The sequence below is a fragment of the Thunnus albacares genome, chromosome 12 (genome assembly GCF_914725855.1).
Source record: "Thunnus albacares chromosome 12, fThuAlb1.1, whole genome shotgun sequence".
NCBI lineage: Eukaryota > Metazoa > Chordata > Actinopteri > Scombriformes > Scombridae > Thunnus > Thunnus albacares.
In genome coordinates, this window is record NC_058117.1 from 13,722,638 (window position 1) to 13,740,472 (window position 17,835).

Consider the following 17,835-nt stretch of genomic DNA (forward strand, 5'->3'; position numbering starts at 1 on the left):
TAGATCTTAAAAACATATCACATGAGAATTATAAGCTCTTTATTTGTATGTACAAACCTGATGAACAACACCAAAATATATGTCTGAACAAACAGAACATGACAAAGACAATCCCATTATGTAAAACTGGCATCTGGAAGAATTTGGGTAAATTCTTGGGTAAGAAATTGGGTAACAATTTAGTATGTTCCAGGTGCAGTGACTCCAGGGGTCCATATGGTGTTATTTATTACTGAGTCTCTTCATGAGCTACATGGCTTTGTTTGTTAAATCGACAAACTCCCCTTAGGGAGATCATCTCCCCAACTTTAACTTGACAAATGTTTTAGCCACAACACAGATGCAAATTAAATGAATCAGACATTATCACCACTGACAGGAAGTCTGGCAGAGTTTAAATTATAAGGAGGTTAAGGGGCACAATAGGAAAGTACACCACTGTACTTTTGCATCATAAGTAAAAAGGAAAAAAAGAAACACAAGGAGATGATTTTTTTTTTTTTTTACATAACTGCTTATTGAGGAACATTTATAACAGTCAGTACAGATGTTTTGAAACATATTTTAGTTGAACTTAGCTCTCTTGGTATTTGCAACAACACAGTGAGCAGAATTTCAATTTTTCCAGTACTAAAACAATTCATCACATTGACAGGTCAGCTCCAGCTGCAATGGGTAGTGTTAGCCTTGCATCCAGTCTGCTGAGACCAGGCCCAATTACACAATGTCATCATTGATTTTTTTTAACACATCACAACCATCTAGTAAATTATATTTCTTGAACATCGGGTACAATTTGATACATCTCATCTTTTTGTTGTGTATTACTGTGATGCCATGAGCTTATATGATGCTTTTGGGACAATAAGTGCCTTTAAACTTAATACACTGACACCCAAATTCACAGAAAATCATTCTTATTATAATCAGTAGCTGGCCCATGCTTACAGTAAGATTTACTCTTCAACAATCTAATATTTTGCATCTTGAAATATGTGGTTCAGCAGTTTCTGCACAGTTTGTTGGAGCAGAAGATAACTTTACACACTTCTTGTCTGATCTTCTAGCTGTTGTTCAAACTGAGGCCAGTGGCTGGCTGCTATAGTTGTAGCATGCATGCTTTGTCAAGTAGCTCACTTTACGATAATGAGTACTGGTTGATCTTCATACACACGAGGAGCCAAGCAGAACACTTTACACAGTCACACACACAGTCATACGTGCACACACGAGCAAAGTTGGGCACGCACTTATTGTGCCATGGCTGTGAGAGTGAGCTTTGATAAGCTTTTGGAGCATAGTTCGCTATACGGGGGTCCATCCTAATGATGGTAGTCCTTTCTATTGTGTGGACGATTGCCCAGTATGTGATCCACTTCTGTGGCAACGCCTCCTGTCATCTTTGGAATCACCTGTGGTTCACAAAACATATAAAGAGCACACAATCAAATGCTGGCAAAGCTGTCTTGTAATTGTAAATGTTTATTTAGTATTACTCATTCTTAGGAAATGGTCTTTGCACCTGAATGGCTCCCAGGTTCTCTGTTAACTGGCTTGGATTCGAGGATCCCAACAATACTGAGCTCACTCCCTCGTTCCTCAGGCACCAGGCTATAGTTCAGAGACAGGATATAGGTTTTGGACAGTTGGTATTGAGGTATAAAGGTATAAGAAAACACATAGGGAAACGCTACATTAGAAAGTGTTGCTTTGTTGTTTTGTTGCTTGTAAATAGCAACAGTTTCTTCATTATCTTTAAAAGGAATGGAAAATTGAGGGTCTTAGGGTGTTCATATTTTCACTTACCTATGGCTAGCTGTGGTAAAGTACATCCCAGCTTCTCTGCAATATGAGCCAGTTCTTTTAGCTTTGCTTGCTGTTTTCTTCCATCTTCACTCATTATTTTCTCCCTCAGCCACTGGTATGGCTGGAAGAGCAGTAAAAGTGGATGGATTAGAATTTCTCCCACCAAAATTAGGCAGAAATAACCGGATTATATTATATCATTGTACTGGCTGGATGTAAGTGAAACATGCAGGTGGTCAAATGAAATTCAACCTGTACCTTCATTGAGGCCCTGGAGGATTCTGGGACTCCGTTCTCGTATTTTCCAGTGATGATTCCACAGGCCAAAGGGGACCAAGAGACCACACCTACACCTGAGATGGGACCATGACAAGGATATGAGGATGTAAGCCTTGAATCTATTCTCTAAAGTTGGATTTCAGGAGACACTTTGGTGTGAATGATGTGACTTGCCTATCTTGTGGTAGAGCTCTGGTAGCTGGGTTTCCACTTTCTCCCTCTGGAAGAAGTGATACTCAGCCTGCTCACACACTGGTGGAATTAGATTAAACTGTCTAGCCACAGAATATGCTTCCTAATTAAGCGTGAGGAGAGAATAACAAGAAAGGGAAGACCATGGTTAAATGATAAGGAAGATGTGCACAAACAATGACCTTCATGTTTAAGGATTTTCTAGCTTTTTACGTTCAGTAAAAACAATACAGTATTACATAATGACACATAGTGTTCAAACAAACTAGTTTATTTTGGCCTTTGTCCTTCATTGTCCTCAGAATCTGCAAATATTGTTAGTTTGTTGCAGTGCTGATAGCTTCATTAGTGACAAACAGAAGACCTGTCACTCTATATCACTTTGTACTGTAATATCTGTTTAGCCAATGAAATCACATGTCAAGTTGTCTGGATGATGTTAGACTGCATAGTAATATGAAGCTAAACTGGAACTGTAACCTTTAGCTGCTTTTTCAAATATTTCTCAAGTCATTGGAAGATATCTGGTAATTAAAGACAAAGACATTTGTTGTGTTTTTTTTTTTCTAGAATTCCACAATATGACTGGAAGGATTGACAGTATGTAATACGTATCAGTTACTTGTCATGTTGCACAATTTTTTTCATCACTCACCATGATCTCCATGGCTGACCACCGTGACGTCCCCCAGTACATGGCCATCCCCTGGTTGATCACATGTGTCATCGCTCTCACTATCTCTGTACAGGCAAAAATCAAAAAGCAGCACATTATCAATAGTTGAACAGTGGATGGCGCCACTTATACATAACCTGGAGGAAAACCATTTTTAAAACTCTACTTATACTGAAGTTGATTTATATCTTTTAAAATCCTTTAACTTACATTATTTTCACATTATGCTCACATAAATCACATGACAGAAGAATTAGATTCAGGTGTTATTTTTCATTAGAGAACTACAGAATACTAACAAAAAGATTTGATAAACTTGAAGAACAATAAAGAGCAAGCCTTCAGCAAAACTCACACCTCCAGGACAGTCAAAAACAGAAGAACTAAGTGAAATACATTCAGCCTCTCTGTGAGGCCCCTGTCCTTTCAAACCCATGTCTAAGCAGATAGTCTGCTGGGGTCACACTCAGGAGTGTGACCCCACATGCTGCACATGCTGCAGGGGTTAAATGAAAAGAGTCAGCCATCCTTAGTAGAATGTTGCTTGTGCAGTTGAACAAATCATAGCAAGTAACATTTACAATTTAAGTCAGCTGAAATCTGCCATAGTGGCCTTTAGTGGTTTGTTTATTTGTGCTCGAAGATGTAGCAGGGAAGTAATGGTAATTTGAATAGTGGATACGAAAATTTGTATTTAATGAAAACTAGTGTGAAGTTCTTTCTCAAAATAGTTTTAAATCAAGGAAACATCAAAATGAGGTAATACAGCTATTATTTTGAATGTATGTCTAATGTATGCTGTGCACAAATCCTCTAATTACTGAAGAAAACAACAGCAATGTGATAAAGTAATCTACGTGATTGCTTTAGTCTGTAATTGCCCTTACAAATGCATTAATGACACATCTGCTATATTAGCGTAACGCAAATTGTGGATGCAAAATATGAAGCAAGGAGAGACTGAATACAAGGGTGAAGAAATGAGACCACAGCGGTGTGATTAAAAAAAGAGCGATTTCTTTTCATCAGTAGTTCTCTCTCTGGACCAAAATGTAGCTCAGTGAGAGACAGAGAGCAAGTGTGTGTGTGTGGGTGAAGCAGGTGGGAGGGTAGAGGAATAACAGTACATCTGCTCCAGAAGGAAGGGAGGGAGTGAGGGATTTGGAAGGATGTAAGGACAGAGTGAAAAATTGTGAACGAAGTAGGTACCTTGGAGGTATACGAAGTTCAGGAGTTTGTGAATATATGAATAATCCTTAGTGCCAGGGGAGGGGAAGATGACAACTTGATTCACAGCAACACCCATGTTTACCTACTGGCCAGTCTTAACAAAAGGTTTATTTCCATGAGGCTGCAATGAGTCATCATCTCCAACAACAGATGCTGCACTGAGCGTAAGATATCCAGCGTACACCATCAGCACCCCCACTCACACAAGCCTACTGCAACTTTTCAAGGAGGATGCTGTGGGTGAAGTTGTGGGCACATGCACAACATGTACTGTATTATTACTCCCTTGAATTAACGAGATTGGTGTACAGTTTGAGCATAACTCAAATTATCTTAAAGGAACAGTTTACCATTTTAGGAATTGCACTCATTAGCTTTCCGACAACCGACAGTTCCATGAAATGATAGCTAGCAGTTTAGTCAGATTTTGTTATCTTTGGACAGAGCTAGGCCAGCTGTTTCCTCTTGTGTCCATTCTTTGTGCTAAAACAAAATGAATATTGTCTGGCAAACATACAACATAACTAAGACTTGTTTGTGTGTGATAACTAATGGTGAATTAAAGGAATAGTTAGTTTAGGGACATACGATCATTCACTTTTTTGCCAAGAGTTAGATAATGAGATTGACACAATGCAAGCTAGCCAGCAGCCGGTTATCTTAGTTTAGCACAAAGACTGGAAACAGGAGGAAACAGCTAACCTGGCTCGGGCCAAAGATAACAAAATCTGCCTGCTGGCACCTCTAAAGCTCACATGTTATATGTTGTTTGTGTAAAAATGACACGTTGTTGTTTTACAGGGCCAGACTATTTCTTGGTCTGGCGCTGTAACTTCCTGAAGTACATCCCAGGAGATATAACATGTTACTTAGTGAGCTTTAGAGGTGTTGGTAGGTGGATTTTGTTTCCTTTGGACAGAGCCAGACTAACTTTTTCCCACTGTTTCCTTTTTGCTGAGCTAAGCTAACCAGCTGCTGGCTTTAACTTCATCTCATTATCTAACTCTTGGCAAGAACGTGAACAAGCGTATGTCCCAAAATGTCTAACTATTCCTGTAATACACTATTAATTATCACACACAAGAAAGTCTTAGTTATGTTTTATGCATGCATGACAATATCCATGTTGTTTGGACATGACCAGGTTGTTTAGAAATTTTGTAATGTGCTTACAGAATTGTAATATACAATATATAGAATATTCTTTGGAAGTAATGACTTGATATCGTATTTTTTATATTTTTCACATCGTCATAGTGAAGTTGTTACACTATATGTGTGTCCTGTATTTGTTTGTGCAAGTGGATGCATGAAATATGGGTGAAATACTGTCTCTGTGTTAAATGCATATTGCACATTTGCAAACTGCCTGGCTGCTAGCCAATATCAGCCTGTCCTTGAGCCCTCTTACAGCAGCAACACGCCACGAAGTCGGGCACACTTAGTCAACTTCAGCCAGCAGGTATCAGAGTGCCCATCTGACAGAGTGCGGCAAGGATGTGGAAGAAGGCATTCAACACACACTGATATCCATATTTCTCTGGGCAGGTGTATGTGTGTGGAGGGCTAGCTGTCTTTGTGAGTGCTGCTGTTACTGGGAGGTGGTTCTCCTTTTGAAGCCAATGTTTATTCTCCTCCTGTATACACACAGGGCAGTGATCAATATGTCACACCACAGGAGATTTTCAATGGCTGATGGAGCTGTTTCTTAGTTCAATGATCTTGGGAAAAGAAGGTTTTGAATGCGCAGCCAAACGGAAGATAAGTACTGAGGTAGTGAGTGGGTGGTTTTCTATGGTTTTCTTTATTGCTGTACATTTGAGGAGAAGAGAGGTGATATTCTGGCATGTAAAGGAATGTCCTGACTGGATGGCATTGGGTTTGTGTTCAGCATGCTGTTGCAGTACCGTTTTATTTGCTCTCCAGTGAAAGACTCCTGCCTGAAGGGATTGATATAACGGTTGTTTATTGATGCAAGTCTGCTCTTTTCCTCTGCCTCTATTGCCTCCTATTCTTTTTTTTGCTCTGTCTGGGGTTTTTTCATATTCAGTTGATTGAACGGATTCAATTTGCTGCATATTGCTCTGTCATATAAAAAATGATGCTGAGTGACTGGATAGTGACATTCTGCTGAGACTTGGACAGTTTACTCTCTTCTCCCTTCTCCTTTAGGCCCCATCTCACCATATTTGTAATATTTTATTAACTATGCAATTTAGTGACGAGTCAAATGAAATGCCAGCTTAAAGCCCTGCAGCTGCAACAGTAAAGAGAAGAGGAAATCAAAGGAGAGTCAGAGCCTGGCAAGCAAGGAGGAAGTACCATTTTTGTGAAACTAGTTGATATAAGACAAAAGAGCAAATCAAGAATAAGTAAGGGAGAGAAAAAGAGAAACATACAGAAAAGGATAAGTGAATGGGAAAAGAAAGGCATTGACGATAACAAAGGAGGACTCTGTAGCCATTACATCACTTTTTTTGTCCCCAAGGGGACATGAGTTGTCTCACACAAAATCAGAGGCTGTTAAAATCACAAGAACAAAGACAAAATAAAAATTTCACAAGCGTGAACATACAACTGTTAAACTGCTGAACATTCTTAACATTCTCATTTTAATAAGACATTAGGAGCTCCAGTGATATGTTTTTGGGCATTACATTGATGCTTTTAATCCTTTTTTAAGTTTCAGGAACATGTGGGTGTGTGAATCGATACCATATATATGTACATAACAAGTCCTACGTACTGCAAATGCCCACAGAGATGTAGAAGTCTCACTTTTTGCATGTTAGCACTGTTATTCCATCCCCAGGAGAAGCTACTGTATTTAGGAAACATTACAGTACTAATGCATGAGGGTACACAGTTTTGTGTGTGTCTGCACATGCGGTCCCGATCTCTCTAAATTTGTTAAAGGTGACACACAATGATTTATGACAGTGGCCTTGCTCCACTGTAATGACGGATGAGGAAAACGTGGACAATGTTTTTTGTTGATTAATGGACCAACTGTGAAGCAGGGGTGTTGAAAGCACAACATACTCAGCCTATTTGTCTTTATATTTATCTGTGTCTAGTTTTTTATTAGCATCTCTCTCTGTTCAGTTTCTATCATCCTGCCAGACTCTCGATCAATCAGTCCATCAATCAGATTAGACTTCTCCACATCAGTTGTCAATAGTGAAGTGACTTTATCTAGAGAGACAGCTTATAGAAAGTTTGACAGAGCGGGCTGTAGGGTCTGCCTGCCAGTCACCAGTACTACCAGTGACAGCAAGGTCTCGGGAATGATGAGTATGACAGATTGGCCTCCCACAGTCTGCTGGATCACGTGGGAGGAAGCATAGGGGGCAAAGGGGAAAGTCTGGAAAATATTTTAGTGAGCCCAGTGGGACTTCATGCTTTTAGCTAAATGATATCTGTGGATAGGGGTTAAAGGGATAGAAGAAGATGCCCAAGTATCTGTGGTGGCCACATCACAAACTGGAAGTGTGTGAAAGAAATAAATGGTAACATAAGGTAGATGTGTGGGAAAGGCTGCACTGAGTGTTGAAGGAATAGAGTGCGCAGTAGGGCTTATATCTAGTGAGACCAGCCCAAAAATACACCAGCGTCCTCCGGGGGGGGTGGGCAGATAATCCTGCCTCTGAAGAACAGGGAGGGCTGGGAGTGGGCACAGCTCCGAGACCCTGTGGAAACTAGCGATCCCACAGAGAGAGAAAGAGAAAGAGAGGGAGACTGGTAGACAAAAATAGAGGACAAGAGATGAGGCAAGATTGTCAGATTACTTGAAATGTGTGTGTATGACTGTGCGTCAGAGAAAGACACACACTCAAAGGCCCTTTGGTGAAAGCCAAAGGTCGCAGGTCCGGTGAGGGCAGCGGTCCCGCCACTATTTCTCACCTTCTCATGTTGCGGAACATCATGCATTGTCCCAGCTTTAACCCTCCATCAGACTCCCGGAGCCTGTTCAGTGATCACTCACCCTCCATGGGAGTATTGCTGTCTGGCCGGTTGGCAAAAACCACATCGACGTACTCAAGTTGCATCCTCTGGAGGGAGCCCCTTAAACCTGCAGTGAGATGAGATGAAGAGGTTGTGTGAGAGACAGAGGTTGAATAAGTCAAAGAAAAAGAAAACACATTGATTCATGAGTCTTGAGCATATTTGTAGTAGTGCTGGAATAGATGTGCATAATGTAAATGCATCAGTCAGTATTTCTGATTTTTAATAGTATCATTTATCAGCTATGGTAGGTAATATATTTTAAGAAGCATTTTTGTTATATTTGTTGAAATTCTTTGTGCCTCCTGACAATAAAAAGAAAAAAAATCCAGTATCTGTGACTGTTGCAGGCCTGTAATAAGTCCGTACAATCATTTTATTCGGCCCGAACGAAATGATTGGATGGACTACCTGCCTGTCAACCTGCCTACCTGCTTATTTGCACGCACTCTGCCCGTGCACTGATTGCGCATGACACAGAAAGTTTGGAGGCCAGGTGGGCAGTGGGATACCTACAGATAGGAAGTGACGGGACTGCATGAATTGCAGAAGCAGAAAAATTGGGGAATATCAACAGAAAGCAAAATGAAAAGCAACGTGCGGTAATCGGTCTATTGTCTGTATTGTGGGGGAAACTATAACACATAATGTTATCAACAAACGAGATACTTTCAAAAGAAGTGAACTCGGCTCCCACCATTTACTGTTTACTAATGGGGGAGAACTGCAGGAGAAGGGCTGTATTTTCATCATATTTTCAAATTCTGTTTTTTGGGGTTTTTTTTCCCTTTTCCAGATCACTGCCTACCCCAGCTTTAACTTGCAAGGAATAAGAACTCAATGCAGCCCACATGAGCCTGGAGTATCATCCGCCACTCATAGAAACTTGTACTAATACCAGTGGACTTAGAAGACTTATTAAAGTATCATTCAGACTTGCAAGCAAGTAAGAAATCCTGTCTCTTGACACCTTGGGAAATGGACACGGCCTGCAGGGAAGAGTGATAATCACCTTGCACATGTTAATCCCCTCACTTCGTTTTTGGTATTTATCCACCACTGCCATGTAGGTGAGATATAGTAACAACTTAACACTAAAATTGGATTGCTTGCAGCACGCTGTGAAAGGTTTCATGGTGGTGCACACCTCAGTAGAACAATGTACAAAAATTGTGGGATTCAAGTTTTCTTTTTACACTTAAAGCACAGTAAAAGGTAAAAGGAATAACAGGGTGAACTGGATCCTGGGGGATTTTAAAGTCAACCTGTTCATAAACATGGCAAAGTGACAGTTGAACTCATGTGACTCAAGGCCAGCTGCATCTGGCCTGCAACATCTTTTGATCCAGCTCACACGTGAATCTGCGTTGTCATATTTAGTCGGGTTTACCTAGTAGGAGTCATGATTATGGGACTATTTAAAAAAAAAACCCAAGATATTAGATTTTTTACAAAAGAAATGCAGACTTTGTCACCTCATTAAACAACCTAGTGTGCCATCAGCAAACAGAAAGTAATGTCCAGCGTCTGACAGCTTAATCATAGCAGAGACTGGAGCCTTGTAACTGGACACTTGTTTGAGAAGGATAATAGTCTCAGTGTCTTATACTATATCATATGATGACTCTGAATATGGAGAGTTGCTAATTCACTCAGAATTTGACAGGTTAATCTGAATCTCAGAGTTTTTTGGGTTTTTTTTTCAGTTTAGTCACAGATTTTTTTATGGGCTTTATGGCAAGGAAAGGAAAAGCTGTTATAAAGCCAGAAGACACAGTTTAATGAGATGGAGCAGATTCTCTTAATAGAAAAGAACAGGTGTAAAAAATAAAGTTAATTATGGCTGCAGTCATGTGATTTTCATGCTATGACACATTTCAGTACCACAAATGTAATACTTTAAACTGCAGAAACTATTGACATGTCTGTTTTAATTAAACCAATTATTTGTTAAGAAATCCCCTCCAAAACAACAATTCACCTCTTTTGTGATGTGATTAATATGGCTGACCCAGATATGAAGATATCCCACTGCAATAGCCTTAAAAGCCTTAAAACTGAAAAAGGACTTATATCGTTTTTTGTTTATTATTCAATATAAACGGTTTTAAAAATAAAGAGCCTATCTTTTTCATTCAAAGCTATTGTCCCTTATACCCAGCTTCAATGCCATCATTTTCAAAGCAGAAGTGGCCATTGGATTTGATTCACAGTGAGAATTTAAAAGGTCAAACTGAGAATTTGGATCCAATTTCAGGATTAATCAGTGTCAAAGTGAGTTTGCACCACTATCTCCTGGTATGGAAGATCAGTGGTGGTGGTGGGGCGGGGTGGCAAACCTTTATCCTTGTTACATAAATGAATGCTGTTTTGACAGTTGGTGAATACGAAAGACGAGGGATCGGAGGAAAGGTCGGGCTCATTTGTTTCTTTTTCGCTCAGCTTTCAGTTTTTGTTGGAAATGACGCACTGTATACTGAGGAGAGGATAAGAGATGGCAACAAAGTATTGAGAGTCCCCATTCACACACAGAGAAGACCAGATGAAAGATGAAAAGCGAACACAGGAGACTGTCACAAAGGAGGACAGCAGAGTAATAGAGAGACAAGGCAAAAGACACTTGTGCGCTCTTGAGTGTGTGTGAGTGTGTGTGGCAGATTAGTGCCAGAGGCATCATCATCGCCTGTTAATCCCAGCTGAGAGTTATGCTCTCCCCGACACCGTTCCAACCACTTATTCCTTCTTCTGTCATCTGCACTCCCATGATCTCAGAAACACCCATTACATGGATCCTAATCTGAGGCTGCACCGTCATCACCAGCAGTTTCCGCTGTGTCGTGGATTAGAGTTTACTGGCTCTGAAGAGAGTCTATTTTTGGAACTGAGAAAAAATGTTAAACAACAAAACTATTCCACTGGCGTCTGCAATGAATAATGCATTTAATTATGTGTTCTACTAAAGTCCCTTTGAAATGATTCAATTATCAAGTAATTTCTTTGTCCTGTGGGTGAATGCTTGCTTGTTATTAGAGAAGCTGACATTTTCTCACCTCAGAGGTCATCAGCGCTGATCTCTGACATGGATTGTTAAGTTTTGACACCCCATCACTTAACCAATCAAATGTTTCACTGACTGGCCTGTGGCAATGCCTGCAACCAGTACTAAGAAAGATGGTGTCAGAGCATGTTTTACTCCGCCAGTTCATTAACCTGTGGTGACATGTACCACACCAGAGGTGACAGGGACACTGCACCTTTATCTCACACACTGGGTTTAGCTAATTGGCGGTGCCACCTTTCCTACTCCCTTCTATATCTTCCGCTCTCTCCTAATTTATCTTTGTCCTTCTCCTCCAGCCCTCCCTAGTGTAAGTCTATTGCCCTATTCTTGTTTGGGGGGGGAAGTTGCAGAGGCTGCAGTGAATGTTAATAACATGGAAGAGAGCTGAGTCACTGCAAGAGGTGCATTGCGCTGTGGACCGGATGGCGAGCTCAATGGAGAGTGGGATGGATCGGGCCAAGGGTACATGAAAGGTATGCCATTATAAGCATGAGCATTTTAAATGAGATGTAAAAGAGAGGAGATGAGAGGGGCACTCGAGGATATGAGTTAGTAGTGCAATATGATGCAACAGTTTCTTAGAAACACACCTGTGAAGACATTACAAGCGAGCAGACAAATCATCTGTCGAGGTTTGATGTACCACTGGCTAATACAACTTTCAACAAATTCAGCTGGGTGCACACGCGGAGCACTATCAAAGACGAGAGAAGAGACGCAGACAGGAGGAAAGATGGGGGAGGAAAAGAGATAAAAGGGGGAGATTACAGGAGTGCAGAGGGGCGCCGAGTGACGGGGTGATGTGAAGGACAAAGCGGAGGAGAGGCAGTCGACTTGTTACCTTCAATGATGTGTTTTCTGTTGAGCCCTCTCTCTGTCTCTGCTCTGGAACAGGAGGGAAAGAAATACATGTCAGAGGGGGGTCAACACACACACACACACACACACACACACACACACACACACACACAAACACAAACACACACACTCATGCACATTCACACAGCTCCCATGAATTGAAGCAGATCATTAAACATGCGTAACAAGAGCCTGCATAACAAACTGGCTACAAATCACTGGAGAGTAATACAACCACTCGTTGGTCTGCAGTGTGCCTGCAGCTAGAACGGACTGTACAGTGTGTCTGTGCTGTGGGCCAACACAAGGCTTATTGTCACAACATATTAACCAAATGTTAATATGCTCCCATAAATATTTCAACCAAATGTTGCTTGGTCATGTCCTACAGCACTGAGGCGTAACAAAACACAATCTTTCAACACTTCTTTCAACTCCCAAGGACAATATCTGGCATTTGATCCATTATGAATATATTGATTATAGCAGCTTTAAATACTGTTTTGAATGCTTGCCTGTTACTTGTAATGAGTATTTTAATATTGTAGTATTTTTACTTTTACTCAAGTAAAGGCTCTGAATACTTCCACCTGCAATGCATCTTTTCACCTGCAAATCCTCTAAACCATGCTTACTCTGCTCCAGTGATTTGTCACTACCCTCACCTGTGATTACTCAGACACTTTCAGATTTTACACATCCTTGCATTTTCCTTTTCCACTTTATTCCTCTTTTCTTTCCACTCAAATGTTTTTTTCTGTTTGCTCAGTTGCCTGCTATTTGTCTTCATTTCACACTTTTTCACACCGCCTCCCTCCATCCTGCAGAGTTCCAGCCTGCTTAGGTAACAATAATGCATCACAAACACAATATCATGCATACCTTCCTCCGTGTAATCATGTCTTCTTGGCAAACAAGTAAGAAAGTGCAATAGAGAGTAAGTGTGCAAATATCTACTGTATGTTTGGATGATGAGATGCTTGACAAGCCTTTCAGGCACTCTCACAGCTTGCTTAGCAGAGGGGTTAAGTAGTTCTCTAAATCCATTCTGTGTGGAAGCTGATTTGGTACCTTGACGATAGACTGAGAGGATGAGCTTAAATTAAATTTATACAAACGCTCCCATGCCCTACTCTACTGATCTACATCAGATACTTTGATGGAGCACCAGAAGAAGTATGTGGATGTACTGGTGGAGCTTCCACTTGCCACAGTAAGGCTTTTAGAAACAGAGTGGATGTGACTAATGTGGATTGAGGGCAGAATACTCCAGCATGACAGCAGAAGCAGATATGACTTGTGGCAGTTTGGCAAGAAGGCTGAGGAAGAGTATAAAGCGATGGAAGAGGGGATGAGGACAAGGCCATGTTGTTATATGTGTGTGTGTGTCAGTCATATTTTGAGTGTGTCCCTCCTTGTCTGTGCGCCTGCGAGTTTTTCGGAACGTTCGATCCCATGTCATGCTCTGCAGCCGGAGGCGAATGTTTTAATGTGTAGCCTGTTGTTGGCGAGATAGTCTAAACATCTGAGGAGGCAAATGCACATGCTGGACAGACACACACTCACCCGCATGCACACACACTTACTTTCCTCCCCAATAGAGCTTTGTGGTGATCACCAGGCTGGATCTCCTGAGGGAAGACAAACAGACACATCAAAAGGCCATGAAAAAGGACTTTAAAGTTGTCCTCAAAAAGATGTGTGTGTGTGTGTGTGTGTGTGTGTGTGTGTGTGTGTGTGCATGTGTGTGTGTTCCAGCATGACTGCATACGTGTGCACACTTGCAAGTCTACCTATCACATTTACTTTTGTTTATAAAGATAAAAGTGTCCTCCAGTGAGCCTCCATCCTGCAGTGTGGAAGTGGAAGATGGGCTGAACTCCTTTTTCAAACGTGTAACTTATCTAGTATGAAGAATCACAGAGGCTCTCTTTTCTCTGAACTCTAACAAGATAGCTCCCTAACTATGAAATCCCGCGTGCTTGAACGATCAATTATTTAAATGGATCCAGAGTTGAGGTGAAGGCAGGCAGAGAGCTGGCATGAATTGTTGAGAAGGGTAATAACCGATTCTTATCACCGCAGTGTGGCAGTGCATGAAGTATAGATGTCTGAAACCGAAATTTTCAGTGGTGCAGTGGTGCAAGCTACCTCACACCAGTACCTGCTCACTGGTTCAACTATAGAGACATAGACATGAATACATTTTCTGTTTTTACATAATTGCAACAGATAGTGAATTCATGGATAGGTTTTGAGATTTCAGTGAGTTAGCGCTAGTTTATAAACATCAAGCTAAGATATATGAGATGGAAGCACGTTCTGCATCTTCCACCACCTCAATTCAACACAAACAGTATGATGCTTGAAAGCAGAAACACATATTCAGCAAAAGCTTTAAAAGCTTAATCTTGCACACATACTGTACACTACATTATATGACCAATATCTTGGTGTGGGGTGGTTTTCATGGTTTATTCCAATAAAGAGACATTTTCACGCTATACTGCACAATAATATTTTAGAGCAGTGTTCGCCCCCAAGTAGTTCCAGTATTAATAGGGGTCACCAGATAAAAGAAGGCAGGAATAAGAAAAAAGAACTTATTTTCGTGACACCAAATTAAGTACTCTTTAAATGTACTTTTTAAAAACTTTTCTGTCATTTTTTAAAAAAAAAATTCTTCTGAAATACTTTACCTCTTCAGGTAAAAGCGAAAAAACCTTCAAAAGAAACAATCTGAGAGAGAAAAGTCACTTAACCTTGTACAGACTGAGGCTAACCTGTGCTGAAAGGGTCACAAGTAGACAAAAGTTAATTTTAAAAGGTGACCAGCAAGAAAGATTAGTAACTACTGTTTCCACCTTTGTGGCAATAGTTTCAGAAAGGCCATGTCCCTGTTTTAACATATCCACAGGCACAAGGCGAATGGGATTCACACTTTAGTGTGGAAGAACCTTAACCCCATCTAACACCTTTGGGATAAATTGGAACACACAGAGAGCAAGGTCGACATCAGAGCTTGACCTCACTTCAAATGCTTTTGTGGGTAAATGGGAGCAAATTCCTGCTGCTAGGTTCCAAAATCTTGTAGAAATCTTGCAGAAAAGCAGAAGCATTTTTGGAATAAAATGCGAACATATGGATACATACTTTGGCAATGTGTTGTATATGCACAAACATAATCTAAAATGTAATCTTGGAACATATCTAAGATCCTTTGCTTTGTTAAGAGGCTGTTCTTTACCTCCAGCACTTTTTCTTGATGATGTTTCCCAGGATTATCTCTGCTCTGTAAAGAAAAAAAACAACCCACAGATATGATGCGATTAGATCTCAGGTTGCCATTTCTATAAGAGCTTGTTATCTGCCACATATCTGCAGCATGAACACCTGATTAAAAATCGGAAGGAGTACAAGATAAAGGATAAAAGCCTGTGTTATATGCTTGAATTTCACCACTAACCATGACATTACTATTCGTCCAATGCAGCTATGGAGTGTCCTGCATTATTCACCGACACATTGTCCAGGCCTATAAAGTTAGATTGAGTCGTGAACATCATGAGGAGCCTCCAGTGATGAATTACATTATGTAAATCACTTCAGAGTCGTGACTACCTTACATTTTTGGTGTCGTCAGGTGAATAATTCCTAGTCTGGGGCTAAACTTTGTTAACATCTTGTGTCCTACAGGGAAAAGAGCTGACAACACCAGAAAAGTGCTCTGTGAAGGTGAGATAGATAACAAATCTTCACTCACTTCCCCCCGGAGTAGACCTCGGCAGTGTCGAACAGGTTGACCCCGCTCTCATAGGCGATAGTCATCAGTTGCTCTGCCACCTGACACAGAGAAGAAACGTTTCCCCTCATGGAAATACACCATAAATATTACACAAATTACTCTTCAAAAAGGATGAGCCAGGAAATTCCCTGAAGAACCTGAAGGACTATAAATCTGTTTGCTGCTGAAATACAAATCACCAGGAAAACTGTACAGGCTGCTCATTGATTAAAGTTGTTTACTGCTCAATATATTTCTCAGTCTATTTTGGCCCAGTTCTTGCAGTGAGTTCAGTTTATTTAGAGCCTTACATGGAAATGCCAATTTTACCACGATTAATTTTTCCTGTCTTGTCTTGGTGAGTTTGTTTGTGTCTCTGTGTCTGTCAGTTAGTCCCAATGGTCATCAGGCAGTTATGACCTGTCTCCAATTCAGTGTCCCCCCCCCCCCCCCCCCCCCCCCTTTCAAGGCTGGATCAAGGCACTGATCACTGGCTGGAGGAGGTCTTCGACTTAATAATGTGTGACAGGGACGAATAAGACCCGACCACTTGGCCTTGGTAGAACCAACAGGGACAAGCAGCCTGCGGTGATATTGGGAAATGATACTGGAATGATTCCCGTGATCTTCTCTCACTCAGACCACTTTATAAATGACTCCCATGGGGGCTACAAATTGGGTGTTATATATCACAACTGCTCACTAGTTGTAAATGGTGGTCTATAATAATAAAGTACAATGTCTGCTCATGAGCGGTGATGACTGAATGATGGATCTAATGTAACATCTTACCTCATCAGAGATCTGACCTCCAAATGTCACCCATGTGCCTGTTGGAGGAAACATCAAAGTTTTGAAACAAACAAGAAATATACAGCACCCTCCGCATGTTAAACCTCACTCCTGTCAACAATGGTATTTAATCATGCATTAATTATTACTTTGACATTTTGGCATGGGCACATGGCAGAACACCCCTGTCCTAAAACCGTCACAGCCAAATGTCAGGGTTGAAAGCTGATTGGTTTAAAGTGCAAATGCTCACTGCAGTATGAGTTTCTTGTTTAAAGCCAATACGTATAGAATATGTGTAACTTATGTGATTACAGTAACATTTTGTCTGTAGAAAAGTGCGACAGTACTAGAGAAAACTGGCTGAAGAAGTGAAGCATTGCTGTGTCCCACAGTTTTACATGCTTGTGTTTCTCCCTGTGAGGGAATTATTGCATGTGTGTCAATATGTTTGTGTCTGTGTGAGTAAATTTGTGAGGTTTGTGTAGAGCGAACCTCTCTGCAGATCTCTAATCACAGGTGCATTGGTTCATTTTTAGATTTTTATCCTTTTCATCCTCATTCTCAACCTTTCAATAGCTCCATTTCAGAAGAACTGAAATTTACTTTCATATTGGAAACAAAATCTGTTTTATTCTTTGTGAAAAAAAACAAACAAAGGGGTAAGCTATGTTCTGCTATCGCTCTGGAGCTTGTTATCTGCTCCTTTCTTGAGGAAATAATGTTGTTTTAGCTGTGTGTGTGCTCGGGAGTGGGCGACCTGTTTTGCTGTGAAATGTGTAGTGGTTGACAGAGGCAGATAGCTGTCTCATTAGCTGGAGAGCTAATATCTGCAGGGTGTTTCTACTCAGATAGCACTGTTTTTTTGCGATAGACGCTGGTCGTTTATTGATGTTAGCAGGAGAGAGGCAAGACACAGAAAATCTGTCTGGCCCAGGTCCTTCACGTAGAAATCAGTCCACAGGCTGATAAACCCAACTGACAAAGTCGGGGAAGGTCTCAGTTTTAAGTACAACCTGTTCACTCACTGGCAATTAATAATTGTAAATTGTAAAAAACAATTGTAAATTGCTTCATAATTCTTACATATAGAACTTTTAATAATCAACATTAGGATACTAGTTGTTTTCTCTGCATCTTGTTGTCTTTCTT

At 40.7% G+C, this 17,835-nt stretch overlaps 1 protein-coding gene across 3 annotated transcripts in view; it reads right to left on the minus strand.

Moving 5' to 3' along the window:
- Positions 1-17: 17 nt before the first annotated feature.
- kcnab1b (potassium voltage-gated channel subfamily A regulatory beta subunit 1b) overlaps positions 18-17,835 on the minus strand; it is a 36,252-nt gene continuing 18,434 nt past the window's right edge. For all 3 annotated transcript variants that reach the window (XM_044367330.1, XM_044367332.1, XM_044367331.1), the window contains 12 exons: positions 16,684-16,721; positions 15,871-15,950; positions 15,355-15,399; positions 13,694-13,738; positions 12,091-12,134; positions 8,169-8,255; positions 2,933-3,018; positions 2,260-2,380; positions 2,065-2,159; positions 1,807-1,927; positions 1,523-1,611; positions 18-1,412 (listed from right to left, as the gene is read on the minus strand). In XM_044367330.1, the coding sequence (XP_044223265.1) occupies positions 1,323-1,412; positions 1,523-1,611; positions 1,807-1,927; positions 2,065-2,159; positions 2,260-2,380; positions 2,933-3,018; positions 8,169-8,255; positions 12,091-12,134; positions 13,694-13,738; positions 15,355-15,399; positions 15,871-15,950; positions 16,684-16,721 (941 nt within the window). In that variant the 3' untranslated portion in view covers positions 18-1,322. The remainder of the gene's footprint in view (positions 1,413-1,522; positions 1,612-1,806; positions 1,928-2,064; positions 2,160-2,259; positions 2,381-2,932; positions 3,019-8,168; positions 8,256-12,090; positions 12,135-13,693; positions 13,739-15,354; positions 15,400-15,870; positions 15,951-16,683; positions 16,722-17,835) is intronic.